We start from the raw sequence: 22088 nt of genomic DNA, 5'->3' as shown, positions 1-22088 counted from the left end.
CCCCTTTGAAGAAGGAATTACCTTTTGCAAATTTCAGTTTAGTTAAAATGACTTTGTACAATGAACACATTATGATCTCAGCAGACTGGAAAATGTGGTGCCGAGTTTTAAGGGCGTGTTAATTAACATGTGCTGTAGGACAATGTCATTTCTCAGGTCAGACAAACGCAGCACTACAGTGTGCTTAGAAAACCAAAATGTACATCACAGAGCAACGTTATTAAATCCTGAATTGTTATCAGCTGATAGCCATTGATAGTTATCAATTTAATAGCTAAATCACATGTCTGTAACAGAAGTGTTTTGTCACGGTATGAGCAATGGAAGAGAACACAGTTAGTCTGCTGAATGCTCACGTTGTGACTCCTGTGAGTTCCTTCACTTGCCTTCGCTATTTATGCTAAGTAAGGCTCTGCTTAGATGCTCACTGAGCTTGTGCTTTGTTTTGCTTTCTTTTGGTAAAGGTATAATTCTGATCCTCTCTTCTGTGTGGACCACAGGTATAGACACCTTTCTGTTCATAGCTTGTATAGTTAATTACAGCCATACAAAATTAGTGCAGGGTTGGCACGCTCACGAGGGATAAGGCTGCAAGGAATCTGATCTACCGTCATTCCCTGAGCAGCAGATCCTGCTTCTTATTCTGCTTGTGGATGATTCACATTAATTTCTTCACATTTTTTGTTTTCCAGTTCTACGTGATGGGAGTGGACTGTGGTTACTGCAGTGACAGCACATTATTTGGGTGCTGAAAGTACAAAAATCATTTGCAGTCCCAAATGCAACAGTTTAGACAAAATTTTACTCTAAGGCCACAGTCATATTTATATTCTTCTCGTTAAATATGGTCTAAGAGGCATCTGTGTTTCACCCTGAATATTTTACTATGTTGACGCTTCAGCTGATGCTGTAAAGCTTCCTCTGCATGTAAAAATATATTGGGAACTTAGTGTAGTAAATAACGAAAAGGTATTACCACCACCGAACAAGGAGACTAATAAGGAGGAGAGCCTTGCGGCCACTAAGTTAAAGCCAAGGTAAGTGATAGCCTCCTTCACCATAAGCCACTTCTCCCTGACTTGACAAAATGTAAACTTCCAGAATAAAAATAAAAAGGATTAAATAAAAAGTGAGAAAAATAAATTGCTGGGGTAGGAGTGATGGCAGAGTGCCACCAAGGTAAGAAATATTCTGGCTTCTCTCTCTCATATTAAACTAACAAACCTTCGGATGAAAGAAGCATGAAAATGAACACCACTTGTGACATTTTTTGAATGCTGCGTGGCTTGAAAAGAGGTATTGCATTTCAGAAAACCCAAAGATGGGAAGGTGCCTATTTCTGTCAGCCGTTCTACAATCATACCTTTCTCCACACCTAAGAGAGCCTTTTTTAAAGCCTGGGAAGTGGGGGTGGAGGGTCTGTCACTTTGCTCCATCTACAGCACTAATTCTAAACATCTATCAATACAGAAGTCGTGGCAAAACTGTACAGCAAGTCATGCCTGCCAAGCCATCATTCATCATAATGACATCATAACCCTGGAATGGAACAAAGTTTAAAGCTTTCATTTGTCTTTTTCTCTTTCTCCTGTCGTTGTCGTATAAAAAGAGCATTAGACACATCTGCTTCATAGCCCCAACTCCCCCACTGCCTGCAAGGAGAATGAATGCCTTTAGGGAAAGGACTATTAAGGAGAAGTTAAAAAAAAAAAAAAAAGAGAGAGAGATGAAGCTGAAGTTGCAAAAGGTTATTTGAAATCCAAGCACATTGTTGAATCTGTTGATTGAAAAAGTAAAAGCAGGTGAAAAATGTGCTTAAATTTGATCTCTGGCAGTTCTTGCTAGCATATGCTGTGAAAGGTTCGAATGATTTTTTTCCACTGCCACTGGATGGTGTTCATAAGTAACCTTCACTGTCCTCTTCACTGCATCTGTTTCCTCCAAATAGGATAGTTTCGTATTTTGTTGTAGAACCGAGAGACGATATTCAGCTCCCTTACACCAGTACACAACTGGATGAAATCAGTTACAACCAACGGATTTATTCTGGCGTAAAACCGAGCAGAGAAGACAGCCTGTCTTCTCATCCGAGCCTACCTGCCTCATTCTCATCAATCTGCCTTTAACTCTGGGCAACTGGTGAATATTGTTGGAATGAAAGACGGCCAGAGAACAGAAGTCAATTTTCTATGGAGAAAGAAAGGTCTGACTAACGTGTATTTTCTGCATACAGCTTACCATTCCTGTCTAAGGTCAGAGTAAATGCTCCTTACCACAGAGCCCAGTTGTGCAGCAAGTTTGTCCGAGATGCCTCCTGGACAGTTTTTGGCGGAAGAGTCCAAGAACTCATTGACAGACGAAGACCGAGTAGTTCCAGTAATTACTCCGCTGGGTGATAATCTTTGCTCTTGTAAGAACCGTATTCTTGAACCTAGCGTGAAAAAGACACTCCTCAACAAAAACATTCTGAACATCGCTTTGCTCACAGCAAGCAGAAGGAAAGTAGTCATTTGCAACTCTCACCAGACGGCTTTTGGCACAATTCTGGATTTACAAAGAGAACTGTGGAAGTTATAAAGGATATAAACTACGCAGTTCCCAAAAAGCTTTTAAAACTTCCGAGTACCTCACAGATATAACAAATTCATCCCTCCCTGAATAGTTAGGCAAATGAAAGTTATGAAAAATCTAAAAAAAGCACCCCTACACCCCACACCCACTAGGAAGAGATGTTTAACCATGTGTAAATGAGCTCATTTTGTTACTGATGCTCTGGTATGCATCACTGTTATGATCTTGAAGCTAATTACACTCTACCTACTTAGAAGTTTTAACCTCAGAGCTCTTGGAATGTGATGGGGAGTTGGAGCAGGGCACCTTTTCTTCTGTTATTTATCCAAATTTCTGTGAACAAAAATCCACGTACTGGCACCGCTACTGGAATCAGACATGAATGTGAGCCAGAAAGCTGAAGGCACAACCAGCTCACTTTTTCAAAAAACATTTTTTTCAAAGTTGAAAAAAAAATCCGTAAACTGGGATTTATCCTGTCTGTAAAATGGTATCTGAATATGAAATTAAGGCACAGAAAAATTCTTATAAATATTGATACATGCCAGTCTTTGCAGAAATCCAGTCATAAGAAAGGTTGAATTTTATTGTGTATCCTATCAAAGCAGAAGAGCTCACAGCCTCAGAACTCAGTCGAGGAGAGGCAAAGAGACAGCCCATCCATAGCCATGTTCATATACTAAATATGGTTATTTTTCTTAGCGTATGCCTTCATAAAAAAGTTTCAACAGTCATCAGATGACTCTCAGCCTACCCATTATATACTGCTGGTTTGTAGCTGCCAGAAGATCTGGTGTTAAGAATACAGGAGATGAGAATCATGAGGAAGAACTTCTTCACTCTGAGGGTGACGGAGCACTGGAACAGGCTGCCCAGGGAGGTTGTGGAGTCTCCTTCTCTGGAGATATTCAAGACCTGCGTGGACGCGGTCCTGTGCAGCCTGCTCTGGGTGACCCTGCTTCGGCAGGGGGGTTGGACTGGGTGACCCACAGAGGTCCCTTCCAACCCCGAACATTCTGTGATTCTGTGAGAGTTAAGATCGGTGGGTTCTGTTTCAGGCACAGTAAACTACTCACTTCGACAGCGAGTAAGTAGTAGAGTCTAACTTTCAGAGGGGCACAGCTTCACACTGCCAAAACTTCTGTGGGATTTCTGATGCCCAGCATCACAAATAACCGGTCTTTGGCATAAATGTCTCCTTCCTCATTTGTAAAATACAAATAATAACACATACTCCACAGGACTGCTGTGAGATACGATTAATAGTTGTAAAGTACCGAGTTCCATGGGTGAAAGCTGCTAATGCAAGTACAAAGCGTTATCAGCTCCGAAATGTATTATACTTCTGCCATAAAAAGTTTTTTAAAAGAAGAACTTATCTACTTTCTCCCAGTATTTTTACTCTATACATGAGCAAAAGAACTTGCACAGCAGTTCATTAAAAAAAAGAATTAACAACCTATCATAATCTCACACAACCAATCTTCCCTCTGCTACTATCTTACTAAAAATGTCCATATTAAAGACAACCTTGGGGCAAGTTTTTTAAAATAAATTATTTCACGCAGTCCATAAGAAGAGATGATCTTTAGAAATAGGATAGTTAAATTTATTTAAACACCTATAAATGAAGCTCTAAATGAATTTAATGGCGCGTAGTAAATTTAAAAGTTATTTTATGGACAGCAGAATTACCAAAATCGAGCACTATTAATGAAGTTTTTGTAACTAGTGACAAGTCACTCACTGAAAGAACTCAGTACTGCTGAGGAATACAAAGTCCTTTAAAGCGACTTCAGATACACATATACATCTTCAAAAAACCCACGATTATATACAAATCTTTTATCTTCAATCCTACCCCTTTTTCTTCTTTCCTGATAATCTAGTTAGGATTTGGTGGGTTTTCTTGCCTCTCAGGACAAAATGTCTCCAGTGTTTTTAAGACAAATACGCCACTATATTACAGTAAAGAAGGCAAGGAAGTCTTCTTTCTCACTTCAAACAAACATGAAGGCTCTGGAAATGAAAATAAAAATCTGCATAGTTGAAGATTAAATAAGATTCTTCAGAAAGGTCCTCAGTGCTGTAGCACAGAGATGCCACAATATGTGTGGAAGCTCTTTTCTTGTCCACTGGGAAATCAGTATATATTAATTCTTTCAGGATGCAAAATTACTTGAAACTATGAACTGATGAATTTTACACTATCCTTCATTAACATTTTCAGACAGTTTTGCCCCAGCTACTTTTATTTGCAGCCTTCTGAGCCACACAGAAGGTCATGAATATTGGCTCTGTATTACTTAGGAAACTCATTATGCTTCCTGTTGTAATGCATCTAACCAAGACAGCCATAAACCATGGAAGCTCTTGGAGTCAGAGGAAAGAGTTCACATAAATAAGCTTCTAGTTAGTCCACGTTGTACAACATCTTACTACCGTAATGTCTGTTTCTTATTTCTTTTTCTCCAGTGTTTGAGAGATCATATTCTGCTCTCATCCAGCTGGTAACCTGCTCTGTCTGGAATAAATTCCAGGGGTTACAGCTGAGTTCTCACAAAACGTTAAGCTAATCTTAGTTATGCTGCCTCTGACGACAGCAGTCCTCCGTTCTTCTGCCACAGGCAGCCATGAAGCTCTCTGCACCCTTCCCTCCTTGAGCCAATTCTATGGCTGCATGACAAGTCTGATGAAGGAATCGATCTGTCTGAAAGCTGGAGGTGGGGGAGGTCCTAGGTTAGCTTTTGGATGGAACCATTCCCTGATCCAGATTACACATGACCGCACGATCAGAGGAATGAGAGCAAGGAGCACGCTAGAAATGCACAGGCAGGAGAGGTAAGTTGGGCATGGCCACTTTTTGCAGCAGGAAGCACTTGGATTAGCTGGAGGTGAACATGAGGCTCCAGCCTTAGTCACTCAAGGGCTAAAAGGCTTCTGTTAAACACACTACCGATCATTTGGGTTTACCCCACAGTGGGTAGACCCAAAAGCACTTGGAGTGAATTTATAAGTTGCCTTCACTCATCTTACTGTCCTGGTTTTCATACACCTCTTCAGGCTTCTGGCTATCCTGGGGAAGAAAGCAAAGTAAGGTCTCTGTGCCATGCCATTTTCTTGTTGCTCAACAGTTTGATAAGCATAAAGGTCGCAGCCACGGGCATCTATCTTGCCTGTGATTTATCTGGAATGAATGGGAGATCCTCAGTCCGAAAGCATCCTCAGAAGAGTCAGGCAACTCACTTTCTGCATATTATTGCCTCAGGGCACACAGTGATGTAAGGTACTTGGAAAGACTTCCATTAAAGATTCAGATCCCAGGGAGGAATCAGCCCAAGACACCCGTTACAGAGAAGCACATGGATGTTTCAGAGACAAGCAGTCTCACAGGTTGGATCATTCACAAATTCCAATTCTTGTAACAAATACGTAGGAATACTCTACTGATAAAGACGGTAGTGGCATGTGCCCAGACACAGTACCTGCTCCTGCTCTCCTATTCGTGTCCTGAATGCTATCAAAAGCTGTAGGTGGCTCCAAACCCAGGTATGCCTTTACGAGAGAACTCAGCTCTGTGAATGCCTCATCCAATTCATCTGCAGAAAGGGATATGCAGGCAGAGAGAAAGGATACATCACAAAAAAAACCCCAAGCTTTTGTCAGCACGAAGTTACACATCACTGAAGTTTGACACAGAAATGCATTCTTAAGTCACCCAGCTCATCTCTTTGGGAGAAAAATCTTCATCTTCATAAACAGCACATTCAAGAAAGTAATCTGAAATTCATCTCAGTTTCTGCACTCACCTAAATATTCTCCTTCTGCAATTTGCTTTACTGTTTTATTTCTTTAATGCTGTATTTATATTGTAAGCTCCATATGCCCTTGACAATAAGTACAAATACAGTATTTCATACCGCAATGATATATTTCACCATCACCGTGGTGAACAACAAAAATCACCTCCACAAAGGGCAGGCAGAGAATGGCAGAGAAAAGGATTCTTCTCTGCCACTTGCTGCCCTCAATTCCTAAATATCAAGAAGCAAACATTTTTGTTTTAATGAAACATCTACCACCCTCACATTCCTTGTTTCAGGACTTGAGCAAGTTAACGAAGCAGAAGAGTCCTTCAAGGGAAAGCTTTGCAGCAGCCTCTTCATTAGTGAAATGTTGCCAGACTGCACATCAGCTGTCATTTCCATGCTTGGAAAAAGCCTATCCTGGCCAGAGATAATCAGGTCTGCTAGATCAAAAGCACCTCTGAACTCTGCCCAGAGACCAACAGACAATTAGCACAGATCAGTGTAATATTCTCACAGGAGACAATACTTAACAAGTGTGCTGCTGAGTTCAATAGTTGGTTCGCTTTCTAGACGGGCTTAAAGCACAGCTTGGACACAGCAGAGTAATTCAGTCCTGACAGATCTCCAGAGCTTTTGGATTCCTGGGACAAGAATTAACTGGGAATATCAATTAAGGGATAGTTGAAATAGTTATGCTGAACATCAAACCATTTGTCATCCTTAGTTTAATATTTGCCAGTGGCTCTGTTTGAACTGCAGTTTCAGTCCACCTATTGGTGTGACATTAGGAGCCAGATTTATAGTGTGGTAGAGATTAACTTACCCGTGTTGACTACTGCATCAAAGTATCCTGGAAAATCCTGGCTTATTTTGATGTACATGTCCACTCGGGAGACTGCCTCCTCAATCTCTGGCCTGCTGAACAATCCTTTCCTCCGCAGATGTCCCTCATATTTTTCTTTGTTCATTGGTACTAACAGGATATATCTGGGTTTAAAGTAGGTATTTTTCAAGCTACGCACGCCCTTTAAAATTAAGCAGAGAAATGCAATGTTTTGTTCCTGAAACAGAGTGTCTGTTGAACTGGTAGCCCAGTTTAGGACAACTCTGTCTTTATCAAAAATTACTGTGAAGGCAGTGCTGGAAACCTGTATCTGATCTAGAGGTCTCAAGATCTAGCATCCAGCTTTACAAAATACGCAAGTTTAAGGTGAAGTGCCCTAAAGCTATGTGTGGAAAGTGTTATAAGAACAGTATAACTTTATTCTAAATACCCTGTTGAAAGAATCCATTTAGTCAAACGCCACAGTGATTTAAAGCACCATCCTTCTCATACCCACCAGTTAATAGCTTTTCCTTCTTTTCCATCCTTTCTATTACTTCAGGACGTAGTTATTCTAAATGTGAGCATCGCTGACCCACACTATTGTAGTGACACACAGCACAACTTAACTGCATCACCACCTTGGGCCTCAGCTTTCCACTACGAACAAACTGACAATTTGACCTGGACAGGCTGGAGAGCTGGGCGCGGAGGAACCTGATGAAATTCAACCAGGGCAAGTGCAGGGTCCTGCACATGAGGAGGAACAACCCCAGGCACCAGTAGAGGCTGGGGCTGACCTGCTGGAGAGCGGCTCTGTGGAGAGGGACCTGGGTGTCCTGGGGGATGATAGGTTGACCATGAGCCAGCAGTGTGCCCTGGCTGCCAAGAAGGCCAGTGGGATCCTGGGATGCATTAGGAGGAGTGCGGGCAGCAGGTTGAGGGAAGTTCTCCTCCCCCTCTGCTCTGCCCTGGTGAGGCCCCATCTGCAGTGCTGTGTCCAGTTCTGGCGCTCCCCAGTTCAAGAAAGATGAGGAGCTACTGGAGAGAGTCCAACGGAGGGCTATGAGGATGAGGAGGGGACTGGAGCATCTCTCCTACGAGGAGAGGCTGAGGGAGCTGGGCTTGTTCAGCCTGGAGAAGAGAAGGCTGAGAGGGGATCTTATAAATGCTTACAAATATCTGCAGGGTGGGGGTCAGGAGGATGGGGCCAGACTCTTTCCAGTGGTGCCCAGTGACAGGACAAGGGGCAAAAGGCACAAACTGAAGCAGAGGAAGTTCCAGCTGAACTCGAGGAAGAACTTCTTCACTCTGAGGGTGATGGAGCACTGGAACAGGCTGCCCAGGGAGGTTGTGGAGTCTCCTTCTCTGGAGATATTCAAGACCCGCCTGGGCAAGGTCCTGTGCAGCCTGCTGTAGGTGACCCTGCTTCAGCAGGAGGGTTGGACTGGGTGACCCACAGAGGTCCCTTCCAACCCCGAACATTCTGTGATTCTGCAATTCTGTAATGTTACCCCTCCTGCCAAAACGGGGTATAATCACAACTCCCCAGCAGAGATACGATGTGCACATTCTTCATCTGTTACACTGTAATGAGCCATCTTAACTCGAACCGTTTTTATCAGCAATAAACTATCTTGAATAGAATTTTTAGTATAGCAGACTAGGAAACATTTACATGTGCCTTGCATCAACTCTGCTCTAAGAACAACGGCTCCAGGAGGACTGCAAACACCTATATTCATCTTGGATCTGAAAAAGGAGACCTGTCTGCATGCTAGGACTTAATTCAAGGTCTTATTAAATGATGCAGGCAATGGTGCCAATCCTGAATTTCTGCTAGCTCTGCTTTGCACCAAGTCATACTTTGAAGAATCTTTTCTCTCTCCCTCTCACTCTATCTACATATAAACCAGAATATTGTAACCCTGTAGTCCTGCATTGCCGTTGCCATAAGATTTGTACTGAGTTTTCCAGACCTGAGGACTGAGGCTTGTCCTGCTCGCTCTGAACTTTTGTTGGCTTGGCTGCAACTTTGTTTTACTTGGTTCAGCTGTGACAGCAATTTCTCGTGGTGACCAGGTGTCTATATGTAATTGTTTTACTTTTGTTAATCTTTGTGTGGCATGCCCATAGTTTTACATGGATTGCAGTAACAAGCAGTTTTTCCTGGTAGAATGAGATGTTTATAACACAGTTTAGACAAATACAGGCCTGGCATGATAGCAAAGACCTTGAGAAGCAGAAACACAGGACACAATGTAGAGGACTACAGGCACGGGATGATAAGAGATGGGGCACAGTCTTGACCCTAGACACCGCACAACTATGAACATCTCGATAATACTGTGTTCAGTTTTGGGCCCCTCACTACTAGAAAGACATTGAGGGGCTGGAGCGTGTCCAGAGAAGGGCAACAAAGCTGGTGAAGGGTCTGGAGAACAAGTCCTGTGAGGAGCGGCTGAGGGAACTGGGGTTGTTCAGTCTGGAGAAGAGGAGGCTGAGGGGAGACCTTCTCACGCTCTACAACTACCTGACAGGAGAGTGCAGTGAGGCAGGGGTTGGTCTCTTCTCCCAAGTAAGCAGTGACAGGACGAGAGAAAATGGCCTCAAATTGCCCTAGGGGAGGTTTAGATCCGATATTGGGAAAGATGTCTTCACTGAAAAGGTTGTCAAGCATTGGAACAGGCTGCCCAGGGAAGTGTCACCATCTCTGGAGGTATTTAAAAGCCGTGTAGACATGGCACTTAGGGACCTGGTTTAGTGGTGGGCTCGGCCGTGTTAGGTTAACGGTGGGACTCAATGCTCTTAAAGGTCCTTCCCAACCTAAATGGTTCTGCGATTCTATGAATATCCTCCCAGCAAAGGGACAACTCGCTGTAACTTCTCTGCCAGCGACACCACCAGAGGCAAATCACCGACTTCAGAACCCAAAGGAGCAGTGAAAGGCTGAGCGTAACACCAGCAAAACAGATAGAATCCAAGAAGCATGTGTTACAATTTTAATTGGATCATTATTATCATCATCATCAGGACTTTTTCAGTACGTAAGTACTCTAAATACATTATTATTCTTCCTTTTTCTGTAATAATTAGACCTCGACTAGGGATGATTCTTAAATTATACAGTTAAAATTTCCATCATGCTAACAATAAACTCTTGGCTTTACTTTTATATATATGATTATACACAAATATATGATCATTTGGGTTATTTAATGATCATTGTAAAAAAAAAAAAACCTACCAAAACAGGCCAACAACAATTGCAATGTTTGGTGATGAACAAATTATTCAAAATTAAATGAGACCATGCACAGTATTGCACTGCAGTACATGTAGGGAAGCAGGCAGGAACAGAGAGGGGCTAATATGGCAAATGTGAGCACTGCTCATTACTTCGTCAGAACTGACTGTCACATCCTTAAAGCTGGGGTTCTCCAGAATAATTTGAAAATACAGTCCAATACAAGCAAAATCATGCAAAAATCAGTGCCAGGCTGAATACTCACTATAATTTTTTTTCCTGGTTGCAGCGTTCTAAGTAGGGAATAGTACTTTGATCCATTCTAAAAATTTCAGGGAGAGATTCTGTGGAAAATCCTATTCATTTTGGTAAAAAGGGGTGAATCTGGGAGACAGAAATCTTTGCGTCCAGCTGTGTGACCACCTACTTTCACAGCTAGGCCTGTAATTCTTCAGAGGTCAGACAACCAGCAGAAAACAGAGCCACATTCCAGCCTAGTAACACCCTCCTCAGCTGAAGTTGCACCATGAATGAGTTCTCTTTCTGATCAAGAAGTAACGTAACAAATGATTTATACGTCCAGATGGAATAGGACGAAGGAATAGGAAGGCAGCCCATCACTACTGTGGGATGAGCGGGGAGGACCAAAAAGGAAAGCTTGTGGTGTGCCAAACAAATTTGTTGTACAGAGACAACGGGATCAGTCTTAAAATAAAGAATGGGAGAATACAGGATTTGACTGTTTGAAACCAAAGAGATATTTGGAAAATAATAATAATAAAAAAAAAAGGACTAAAATTTGAGTTTCCTGAATTTGCATATGAGGTCATGAAATATCGAAGGACTGTCCAAGTTGGAGATGTCCATTCATTTCACAGAGCTAAAGCACCTCAATTTCTTGAGTTAACAGCATGGCATTGTAGAACAGATGCAACTAGTATTATATCCCATTTCCTTTGGCTCCCCAGCCCGAATGACTGGATAACCAGCAGCAAGTGCGGTACAGATTGTGGTCTTTGGCAGGAGACAAGGTGTACTTATATTCCTGGAAGCAGAATAATGAGACACGTTGGCCACTCTGCCACTACACCCTTGGCTGGAATGCGCAGCTCACAGAATCACAGAATGGTCGGGGTTGGAAGGGACCTCTGTGGGTCATCTAGTCCAACCCTCTTGCCGAAGCAGGAAGCTCCTGCAATTGCTCTGCAGGTATTGGCGGCTACACAAGCAAAGGGAAAGTGCTGCAAACGTGCTTACTGCAACACTCCGCTGCTTGGCAGAATCGCAGCAGCTTCACTAACTGGAAGTGTAGACTCAGCAAGATGTAAGTTTTAAAATTTGTGTCGGTCTCCTTTATCAGTGAGAGATATACTCTAGATTAAAGGGAATGAACAGCTCTAAATTTTTAGTCTCAGCCCACAGACTATAATTAAAATTTCTTTTAATAGTGCTAAATCACTTCTGTTATGAGCCTGGCAGAAGATAATGGACTTCGATAACTTCTATTCAGATGCATAACTCACCATTATTGTTTCTCATCTGCTAGCAGAGTCCACAGCGATACAAGACCATGCATAATTACTACGTGATCTTGAAACTTCAGTGACAAAGGAGTTTCTTAGCTGTCTGTCCGTGACAGTAGCTTCGGTAATACCCAGCAAAAGTTATGGTCACTGCCTATGTCTCTCGGTTAACCTCCTTATGAATAAACATGACGTTCCATTAAGTTCTTTCTCCTAAATTATTTGATAACACATCTACTTTGTGAAGAACTGACAGCTTTAAAAGGCACCCCATTCCATCATATTTAATCTTCTCCTATTTCTCTTCCATTATAAATTTAGGGTCTGTCTGGCAAGACAACAAACACACTCAATGCCTATTGCAGTCAGAGGAGATGGAGGGTGATCCACAGTTCTCACCAGACTGAGGAAAAAGAGGAAGTGGAACTACACAGAACTGAAGTTATTAATTTGCTGTTTAATATCAGTCAAGTAACAGGCACTTAAAAGCAGGACTGCAGCATTAAATTGTGGACCATTTGAGTGAGGAGCTACTAATTTTTTACACTGACATGCTGTTATTCTGTTGTTTCTAGGTTTATATGCAAGCCTTGAAATGCACACAGATTTATCTGGGCCAAAGGGGACTAAAACTTATGGACTCTAAGGTTTTTAACTGAAAACTAGTTCTTTGATCATTGTTTTCACAAAAAAATTATCCTAAAATTAATTATATTTTGTATCAATTGTTGCTCAAGTCTCCGTAGCCATTCCCTTAACTCTGGATGCACAACTTAGGATCCTATGTGAGCACTGCAGTCCCCTACATTTCTTTTTTATATCTATTATTTTTTCCACATCTACCATGCAGTGTAGTAGTGTCTGTTAACGTAGTGTCTGTTAACTTGTAGTAATTCCCAGAGGCAGAGCTAAGCCTTACAGTGAAACCCTGCAACGCTCAGTATCACATTCTGGCCACTCTCTAGGGTCTCTCATTTTGGAAGCTCATATTTTGTAGAAAGAATTTGGAAGGAAATGTATCATGCCTTTCCTTTTTGTCACCTTAACCCCTAGCCAGTAAATCTTGATCTAAGATAATGAGAAGTACATAATTAGAAAATTTTAGCTAAAATGTTATTCTTTTGGGATTCCAATAGACAGGTTTTGACACTTTGTTTGTGACCTAGTTTAACACAGCAAGACTTCTGAGATTCTGCCATCTGTGCATGTGCACCTGACAAACTTCAGAGAGGGTAAAGTAATCCCTCAAAGAGATGGCATCTTTTAATAGTTCTGGCCAAAATATTGCCTCAGGCCTTCATGCATCCTCCACTGCTTCATCAGCAAAGGAGACACACGGCATTCTTTTAGGGGCGATCAGTAGGTGTACAGCTCCAGACTAGTCCTACTGTAAGCTGCAGATGGGTGGAAAGCACATGGTTGAAAAGGTGAGGACACTGTAATGGAAAGTGCTGGTGATGTGGTAGGGAGATGAGGCTGCTGAAGACTGAAAAAGTAGGCCAGGAAATTTTAAGATGTCAGCAGAAGGATCCATCTCACTAAATGCGGCAGTCTATAAAGGGAGTGGTGTCTACATATAGACAATCATAGAACTATTAAGGTTGGAAAAGACCTCTAAGATCATCAAGTCCAACCATCAACCCAACACCACCATGCCTGCTAAACCATGTCCTGAAGTGCCACATCTACATGTATTTTGAATGCCTCCAGGGATGGGGTCTCCACCACTGCCCTGGGCAGCCTGAGAGCTACTTGACACAGGCAGTGGAGTTAAAAATGCCGTTCATCTGACCAAACATCTGTATCTCCAGTGACCGCGATGCAGCTCACACAACTAGTTCAAACGTATCAGCAGCAGCCGTAGGCTGGGCAGAAGGCCACGGGATGTCTCCTGTGTCACTAAGTGGCTGTGTCTAGGCAGATGAAACAAACCTCCGTCAAATTGCATTAATTCCTCCCCAGGACAGTTCTCACAGAACGACTCATTTGAAAACAGGCAATAAGTAATCCTTACCTCTATTTCTAAGTGAACACAAGTTGCAAGACCCTCTCTGGCAATTGATTCTACAGTGTCTCTTCCAAGTCCATAGTAATAGCCGCTGTATTTATAGGTTGCTATAAACTTCCCCTGAAATTCAAAACAGCAAGTATAATGACAAAGAAAATATTTTAAGAGAAACAACTTCCTTAAAGGAGCATGATGAACCTGGACTTCCTTGCTTTCTCTCCCCACAAGGTTTCTCCCTGTCTAAATAATCCGTGATGAGGAGGCCAATGGGAGCACAAAATTTGCAGAGAAAAGCACATAGCCAGTCCTGCAGGGTACATTTTTAATGGATAATAAAACACCAGTGTCCTGAAAACGAGCTGCTGACACGTTACAGCTTTCATCCGTTATTCATTCACACTGTGAAGAGAGCAAGATCTAAAGCAAGGGGCATCCTTCTTTTGACATTACATCAAACCATATGGCCATGCCATACAAAACAGAAGATGCCAAAGAAAAGAGAAGACAGAAACAAATCTGCAAGGAGAATGTATAATTGGCCAGGAAATCTCAAAGTTAAAACCTGACAACTGAAACTTTAGTTCCCGTTAGTACATCTATAAAGATGTAAGCAGATTATATTCTTTTAAAATTAAACTGCTCGATTACTGAGAGCTATCATTAAGGATCAGATCAGTTGCTTAAGACTCTGCTGGCTCCCTCATTTGTATATGTACAAATAACGAGCTCTGTTGTGGCTTTTCAAGCCAGTTTTCCCGCAAGCAGCAAAAGGCATCAGAAAGAGTAGCTGGAGGCATACTGCCTTCAGAGAGGAACACAATGCCTTTAGGGTGAATTTGCTAAACTTTAAAAGACTGCATTCCCTGCAGGGTTGCTGGAAGATTTTGAAAAAAGAAAAAAAAATTAAAAAAAAAAAGATGGCAGCTATTTCAAGAGTTTTTCTTTCCTGCATATGCACTACATGTTTGCATATGGAAAGAAGTTTATTTCTACATTATGCTATGGTTTAAAGATTCCGACTGACAATTATGCCCATTTAATGGTTTCTATACATTCATACAGAAGAAAAAAACAGCATAAATATACAATGAATTTGTGGTTTCTGTCTATGAACTTCAGCCACATAACTGGGAATGAATTAGCACGCACACACAGACAGAAACTTAATATTAAAAAAAAAAAAAAATCAGACCTGGCAGAACAGTTGAGTGCACTCTGGGTGTAAGAAATAGGCCTACTAGGATACTAGTCAGGTACTCACTGTGTTCACCATTTTGTCAAATGCCTCCTGAGAAACGAAATAGTAATCAAGTCTGTTTTCTTCACCAAAGTAAGCTGCCCTGGTAGTGTGACAGGGACTGGAAGATATATGGTATAATAAAGAAATAACCTGTTTTCAATCATAGAAGCAGCTATGGAATAGAAGGGGGGGGGGAGAGGGCAAATACTACAAATCATTTTATTTTTAAGAAGAGAAGAAATATGAGAAATATAAAGAGGTGCAAATCATACCACTAATGCCGCATATTTGAAAGATTAACCCATAAATACAAAAAAAAAGTTTAAATGTAACATTACATTTGAGCTATAAATCCCCCCCAACCCAGGATAGCTTGAACCGAAGCTGTCACAGCACCCTGTAATAGAGAAATGATGAAATCATTTTTTTTTCCAGTTTTGTCAGCTTGTGGATGATATAAAGTAGAATCCTAAATATGGGAAAGGAAAGTATGAGTTAGGCTGAACTGTGAGGTTAAGAAAGAGATATAAAGACCAATCTCTAAATAGCCCCCTAATAGTAAGGGGAGAAACAATCCTGAAACTAGGGAGATAAGTGGGATACAAGGCAGGAAAAGTAATTGCCTGCCACTGTGGAAGGACAATAGGATAAACCTCAGATACGTGAGCTTACTACCAGAATGAAACACTAAAAAAACCCCCCAAAACCCCAAAAAACCCCAGATAAGTCAATGCATGTAGCAATTTTACACTAAAATATGCAGTGGTTCATGTTCTATCTTAGGAAATTATTTTTTGCTATTTGTTTCTGCTTTGGTTTTACTTTTAATTTTTACGTTGTAGGATAAAAGGAACAAAAGTGTAATGGGGAGTCTTGGTGTTGATTCACACTGACAACATTTTAACTCTTGTCCTGGAAAACATGGCAAAAAATATACCACCTACTAGTATACCAGCTACAAGAACATTTCTGTTCATTTATGCAAGGTACCTGAGTTATAAGAAGTTTAGTTTATAATGCAGAGCTTGACAGATCTTAACTAGCACGGCATTAGAGGGTGCCACTTGTTTTTATCAGCAAGCTGTGGCAAATGAGAACAGTGTGCTACACATGGACTCTGCAAAAATTCACTTCAAAGGCCTGATTTTCTTAAAGATATTATGAACACATCCAGCTTTAAAGGTCATTCCTGAACACTAGCCAGATGGTTTGAGGGTCCAATTTCACTTTATTTTTTGAAACACTTTTAAACATTACAACCCTTTTTAATTGAGAGGCCATGTTTACATTCAAACTGCCAGGGTATCTTGCATGAAATACATTTTTAATGAGTGGAATGTTTGAAATTTAAAAGTGTAAGCCATAAAATTGCTTAAATCTCCACTGAATAATTAAAATACAACTTTGCTTTATGGTTGCAATTTTCTGCTCTGTTAAGATTCTGTCTCTCTCCCTTTTTTTTCCCCTCACACATAAAACTTTTAGGAAATAAAATACACAGTATAAAAACAATGCTTTTAAAAAAACCCCAGATAGTGCTTAGAAAATTTCGAATGGTATTCAATTAGTTTGTAATTTCCAGTCTACTCTTTCAAAACGTAGTAGTTGCTTTATAAAAGGCAAAAAGTCATTTTTCCAGTCACGTAACCTTCGCAGATCTTTTCTTAAAATGTCTTTTCAACTCATCAGTTTAATGATCTAATCCAGCAAGTGGCTCTAGTCTGAGTACAGAGCAGACAGAAAGACGTACAGGCTCCTTCGCCGTGCTGTATTACGTTAGAGAAGGCTACTACTAGATGTCGTGTCGAGATGCAGAGCATGGTCCCGTGATGCTAAGAACTCTGAGGAATCATCCTCACATGTGCATGTGGCCACGGTCCCTTTCTTACTATGCACCACTTCAGTACCTAAGAGTCCACAAATATAGACCCAGGTCTTATTGTGGTGAATGTTATACATGTGAAACTATGGCCAAAGTCTGGTTAAAAATGAAAGGATAAATTAATGTAATAACAAATCTGAGAAAATAGAGGAGAGACAATATAACAGGAATACAGACAAGTGCCGAATAGCGTGTGCGATAGCATCTATGAAAGTTAGGTGCTGTGAAGAATGGAATGGGTCAAAAAGGAGAACAGCTTGTACCACCTAATTTTAGGCAACAGATAGTGGTGATCTAACTTAGCCAGACTTCCTATCTACTGTGCACTGAAAATAGGTAGATACCTCAGGGAAGTGATTCACAAAGGCTCAGCCTCCCTTGGAAAGAGATAGTTTCTCTCCACTAAATACACAGGGAGCCCGAGGCGATAAGGATCATAATTCAGACCTTTCAGATGGGGAGAATTAGTCCTCCCAGCAGGTGGTGAAGTCTGAAAGGTGCCATTTGCTTTGATAACATTACTCACAGGATAATAAACTGGTCCAGCAATTGCACTTGCTTCCTTTCCTAGCTTCTGGATGCAGCCTGCACATGCATGCTAATGTGTTTATATGCAGGTACATTACAAAAATTAAGAGAAATGCACATATATCTAAACAGATGCTTAGGTTGAGGGACATTAGTGTGCACAGATAGAACAAATCAATAAAAGGAGCACTAAGTGACACATCTTTGTTTGTCTGTTTGCTGTTCACCTTTGAAAAGAACATGGTAATTTAAATAGCTTTTCTTTTAAGGAAGTATTTGATGACTTCAGGCAATCAAGCCCTGCGAAGAGATAAAATGCACAGCGATGAACATTTATTGGTTGTCTTTAACTTTTAACTTCTTTAAAGAGAAAAAAAAAAACACAGCAGCAATTCTAGCCTTGATCACTTCGTGTCCTTTTAAACTTACGGAGCAAACTTACCCGTATCTGAAGAAATTGTTGAACTGTCTGCAGATCTTATGAGTGAGCTCTCTCTTGCCACAGGCTAGAGGGCCAGCTAATACCAGGATGGGGTAGGGAGCATCAAGACTAGGCAAAGTGCTACAAGAAAGGAAAACAAGGAGCCGTTACATTACCTACAAATGAAGTCTTCAGCAACTTTGTGTAAAGCTTCTGCAGAGACTTTATCATCACCTCAACTAATCTCATCTGTCTGTCACACTATTCACGTTGTTCACAGTTTAGACAAAAAACAGGAGAAGCGTGTGCCCAGTTTGATACGCTCTAAACATAAAAATAGCACAAAATACTGCATTAAAGACCCCCGGGTCTCTTTTGCAAAAGGAATAATGTTATGTCTACTATAATCTTTTCCAATTTACAGCCTTTTCTAAAGCTCCCTCTGCAGTTATAGTGTTGCTGGGATTTTTTTAAGAGTTTTCCAAGTCTATCACAGAGATGGTAATATTTTAATGATGAGGATAATAAGCCTAGCATGAACCTGGACTCAGTCCTACAAACCTTTACGCACTCCTGCATGTAATCTTGCTGACTTCCATGGCCTTGCCAGATGAAGGTGGAAATTTGTAAAGAACTCTTCAATTCAATACAATGAAAACCACTAAGATCCTTAAACTCCACCGAACACAAATAACACTACGATAAAAGAACGCAAAGTGCTGCAAAATACAAAGCCCTCCATTTTCTCCATGCTGAGCAGATGGTTAGACCCTCAGATTCCACTTCCAGCTGTAAATACTACAATGAATAGCATTTCTGCACTTTTGAGTGTCCAGCAATTTAGACAGCTAAAAATGGAATGCAACTTTGGAGTCTCATTTTTACATCTCAGCTAGATCTTAAGATTATGCCACTTGATAACACACCAGAAAGAGGTGAAATAGTTTCAAACTGCCTTATTTTTAACTAATAAATAGCTTTAATTAAATTTAAATCTTGAAGTGGAAGAAAACCACCAATATGTGTTAAGATTCCATTTAATGTGATTTAAAATGGGTGAGCAAAAATTCCTGAAAACAGACTATATTGCTTTTACCTTTTCTCTTACAAGTACCTAACTCTATAAGAAGTAATGATAACCATCCAACACAAGTACGGAGGAAAAAGGTTTCAAAGTAATGGCTTTACAGCTATTTTAGGTTCAGCAAACCAGCTCTATTTTCTACCAGATTATATGTATATAATGGGACTTAATGCTTCAGAAGCACTAAGATAATAATGCAATTCAGCCTCCTAATTCTCCTATGGAGTACTATTCTCACAGAAGAAATAACAGATATACATAATAAATTAAGAGACTGCACCTGTACATATGTGCTGTTATTAAACTGTGAAATGAACCCAGATCCTGGTTCAGTGTTCCATCCATTAGACTATTTTAAAGCAAGATGGTAGCACAAGCTTTGGGAGATTTAAGGATTTTTTACTTACTGTGCCAACTGGTGACATTTACAAAACATCAGACCGTATTAGCACAATACATTAAAAATACTGCAGAAGGTAAAAACACATTTTCAAAATCCTCATCTGAATCTGCTAGGCTGTGACATTCTGTTCAATTCAAGAAATCTCTTCCTCCTCTCCTGATTATTTGAGCTGTTCAGACTGTCTTTCCCTTTTCTGACATTTGTGGTAAGGAAAAGACCAGTGAAAGACAACATGATCCCAGGAGGTGTTAATGACAGTTGTAGAGATACTGCAAGTGCATTATTATAAATGAATGGGAATTCCACAAACACGCTTAGTGACTAGAGATTCAAAATTTATCAAGACGTCACAGAAATGTGCTTATTCTTGCTCAAGGCCGTGCCCTTTGTGTGTAATGATGTCAAGGAGGGTCTGTGAAGACAGAACCTTCATCTTCAACATAGTTTTAATATATTCCTTCTCCATGCACAGACCTGTTACATGCCTGCAAAGTGCAGAATTCCTCTGTAATCTTTTCTTTTACAAGGAAGAGTTATATCCAGTAATGATATATTATTACTTAACATGATTACACTCAGAATTCAAATTCACTTAAATAAATTTCCATTGCTTAAATTCGTCATACCCTAAAATTCCATGGATTTATTATTTCATCAGAACAACACGGCGAACATTTCCAGAATACTGTCTTTCAGTACCTCACCACTTACTGGTTCTCAAAAGATAAACTGAAAGTTTTGATTTTCCTACAACTTGCAAGAAGTATCTCATAGAAAGTTGTTGGCTCATTTAATGTGCAACTTTCAACTTCCTTTGTCTTTGGCGAGTACAGTAATAGACTGCTGTGCAAGATTAATAGATTTCAAGGCCAGAAGGGACTACTGTGATCATCGACTCAGACTCCTCTCATCACACTGGCAACAGAATTTCCCTGAGTTAGTTCTTGCAAGCCTGATACCTGAGGTTCCATTAGAGCATATTTTAATTAAAAACGTTCCTGTTGCGGAGAACTCTTGGTACCCTTGGTAAATTGTTCCAATGGTTAATTACCTTCATTGTTAAAGATAATCACACTCTATTTCTTCTCTGAATGAATTTATCCTCTATAGCCAGAAAGCAAGTCTCATCATGCACTTGCCCGACAGACTGAAGAGCCCTCTGTTATTAAATTTCTGCTCTCCATGTAGCAGTTATAACTATGATCAAGCTCCCTGTTTAAATGTCACATTCATTTATCGTAGGGGAAAATACACATAATATTGTTCAGTGGTGTGTCACCAGGTAATTAAAGACAGAATCACAAGGCACACAGACAGAGGGAATGGCATAAGAAACTTCATGTTTTCTGAATGCAGAGTATGCAAAACTGAACTTTTTGCTTTGTTTTCTGGTTTTGTTTTTAATAGAGATATTACTAAAACAGAATTAATTATCATCTCATCTAAAAATATAGATGCAAATGAACTGTACCAATCTGGTTCCAATAACCATTTTATAGTGTAGAAGACTGTAAGGCATCATCATTAGAAAGATTTCATTAATTACTGTGTTGCGTGCTTTCCAGCTGAGCGTGGGCAAACATTCAAAGCATCATTAACAATTTTGGTCAGTACCATAAATGCTGGTCTCCATGTTTATATGTTTGTGTATACAATACCTCTGACAGCAGACAGAATTGTTTCTTCCCAGCAATGAAGACACACATACACAATCCAATAAACAAATATTTAAACAGACCCTATGTGTGCATTGGAAGAGATCCATGCCTTTAGGTAAAACTATTGTGCTGTTTTGTTTTTTTTTTAAGAAATCTCCAACCCTGAAAAACAGTAAATAAATCTTCGGAGTTTTTTAATAGACTGTTAAGAATTCTCAGGGATATCATCATCACTGGGATGGTCCCTGTCTCATTGACAATCCTGAAAACACAAGACTCGCAATAAAAATATTCTAAAAATAGAAATTTCTGAGTTACTAAATTATGAATCTTAAATCAGGTTACTCATTATGAATTAAGATGTCCAAAATGGTGTTAAAACAGGGTGTGGGGCACAAAAGTTGATCTCAGTGCCCGCTGTAGCCAATATAACAACAGAACACCTATATTTCACAGTAGCTTCCATCAGACTATGTCAAAGCATTTTCCAAGCATTTGTGAAGCAAATACCATAACACATCTGCAGAGAAGCAAAGTACGGCTATTTCCATTTTCTAGATGATCAATGAGACTAAGAGAAGTCACCTGGCATGGCAACAGCAACGTTGGAAAAAGAACATGGATTTGCCTCTCCTTTCTGTGCTTTCAGTGGCAGTCAGCACCATCTCCTCCCAAAGGCAGAAGTAGCTGGACTTCCCTAAGTACAAACTTGAAAATTTCGCTTTATGAATATAAAGTGTGCCCCAAAGCCACAAAACAAAGCTGTTTTGTTCACAATGGGATGCCAATAGTGTGAAGAGGAGGAGTAAGCAGAACAGGAAGAAGATACGTTTTACAGCTCTCTTCTCCCCCTAGAGATTTTTTAATTGCCTTTGGGTATTGATAGAAATT

General features: G+C 40.4%; 1 protein-coding gene across 3 annotated transcripts in view; it reads right to left on the bottom strand.

Annotated features, from left to right (window-relative positions):
- The window catches only part of LRGUK (leucine rich repeats and guanylate kinase domain containing), a 56145-nt gene that overhangs the window by 15564 nt on the left and 18493 nt on the right, over positions 1 to 22088 (bottom strand). For all 3 annotated transcript variants that reach the window (XR_012764871.1, XM_075428946.1, XM_075428947.1), the window contains exons 11-16: positions 18074 to 18193; positions 15243 to 15339; positions 13988 to 14101; positions 7204 to 7405; positions 6057 to 6170; positions 2274 to 2431 (exon numbers count right to left, since the gene is read on the bottom strand). Coding sequence is in view for 2 of the 3 variants with exons in the window: in XM_075428946.1 (XP_075285061.1) it covers positions 2274 to 2431; positions 6057 to 6170; positions 7204 to 7405; positions 13988 to 14101; positions 15243 to 15339; positions 18074 to 18193 (805 nt within the window). In the remaining variant the exon portion in view is untranslated. The remainder of the gene's footprint in view (positions 1 to 2273; positions 2432 to 6056; positions 6171 to 7203; positions 7406 to 13987; positions 14102 to 15242; positions 15340 to 18073; positions 18194 to 22088) is intronic.

Source organism: Opisthocomus hoazin, chromosome 8 (genome assembly GCF_030867145.1).
Source record: "Opisthocomus hoazin isolate bOpiHoa1 chromosome 8, bOpiHoa1.hap1, whole genome shotgun sequence".
NCBI classification, from domain to species: domain Eukaryota; kingdom Metazoa; phylum Chordata; class Aves; order Opisthocomiformes; family Opisthocomidae; genus Opisthocomus; species Opisthocomus hoazin.
Note: the sequence above shows the minus strand (reverse complement) of the source record. Positions and strands in the feature narration are given on the sequence as shown.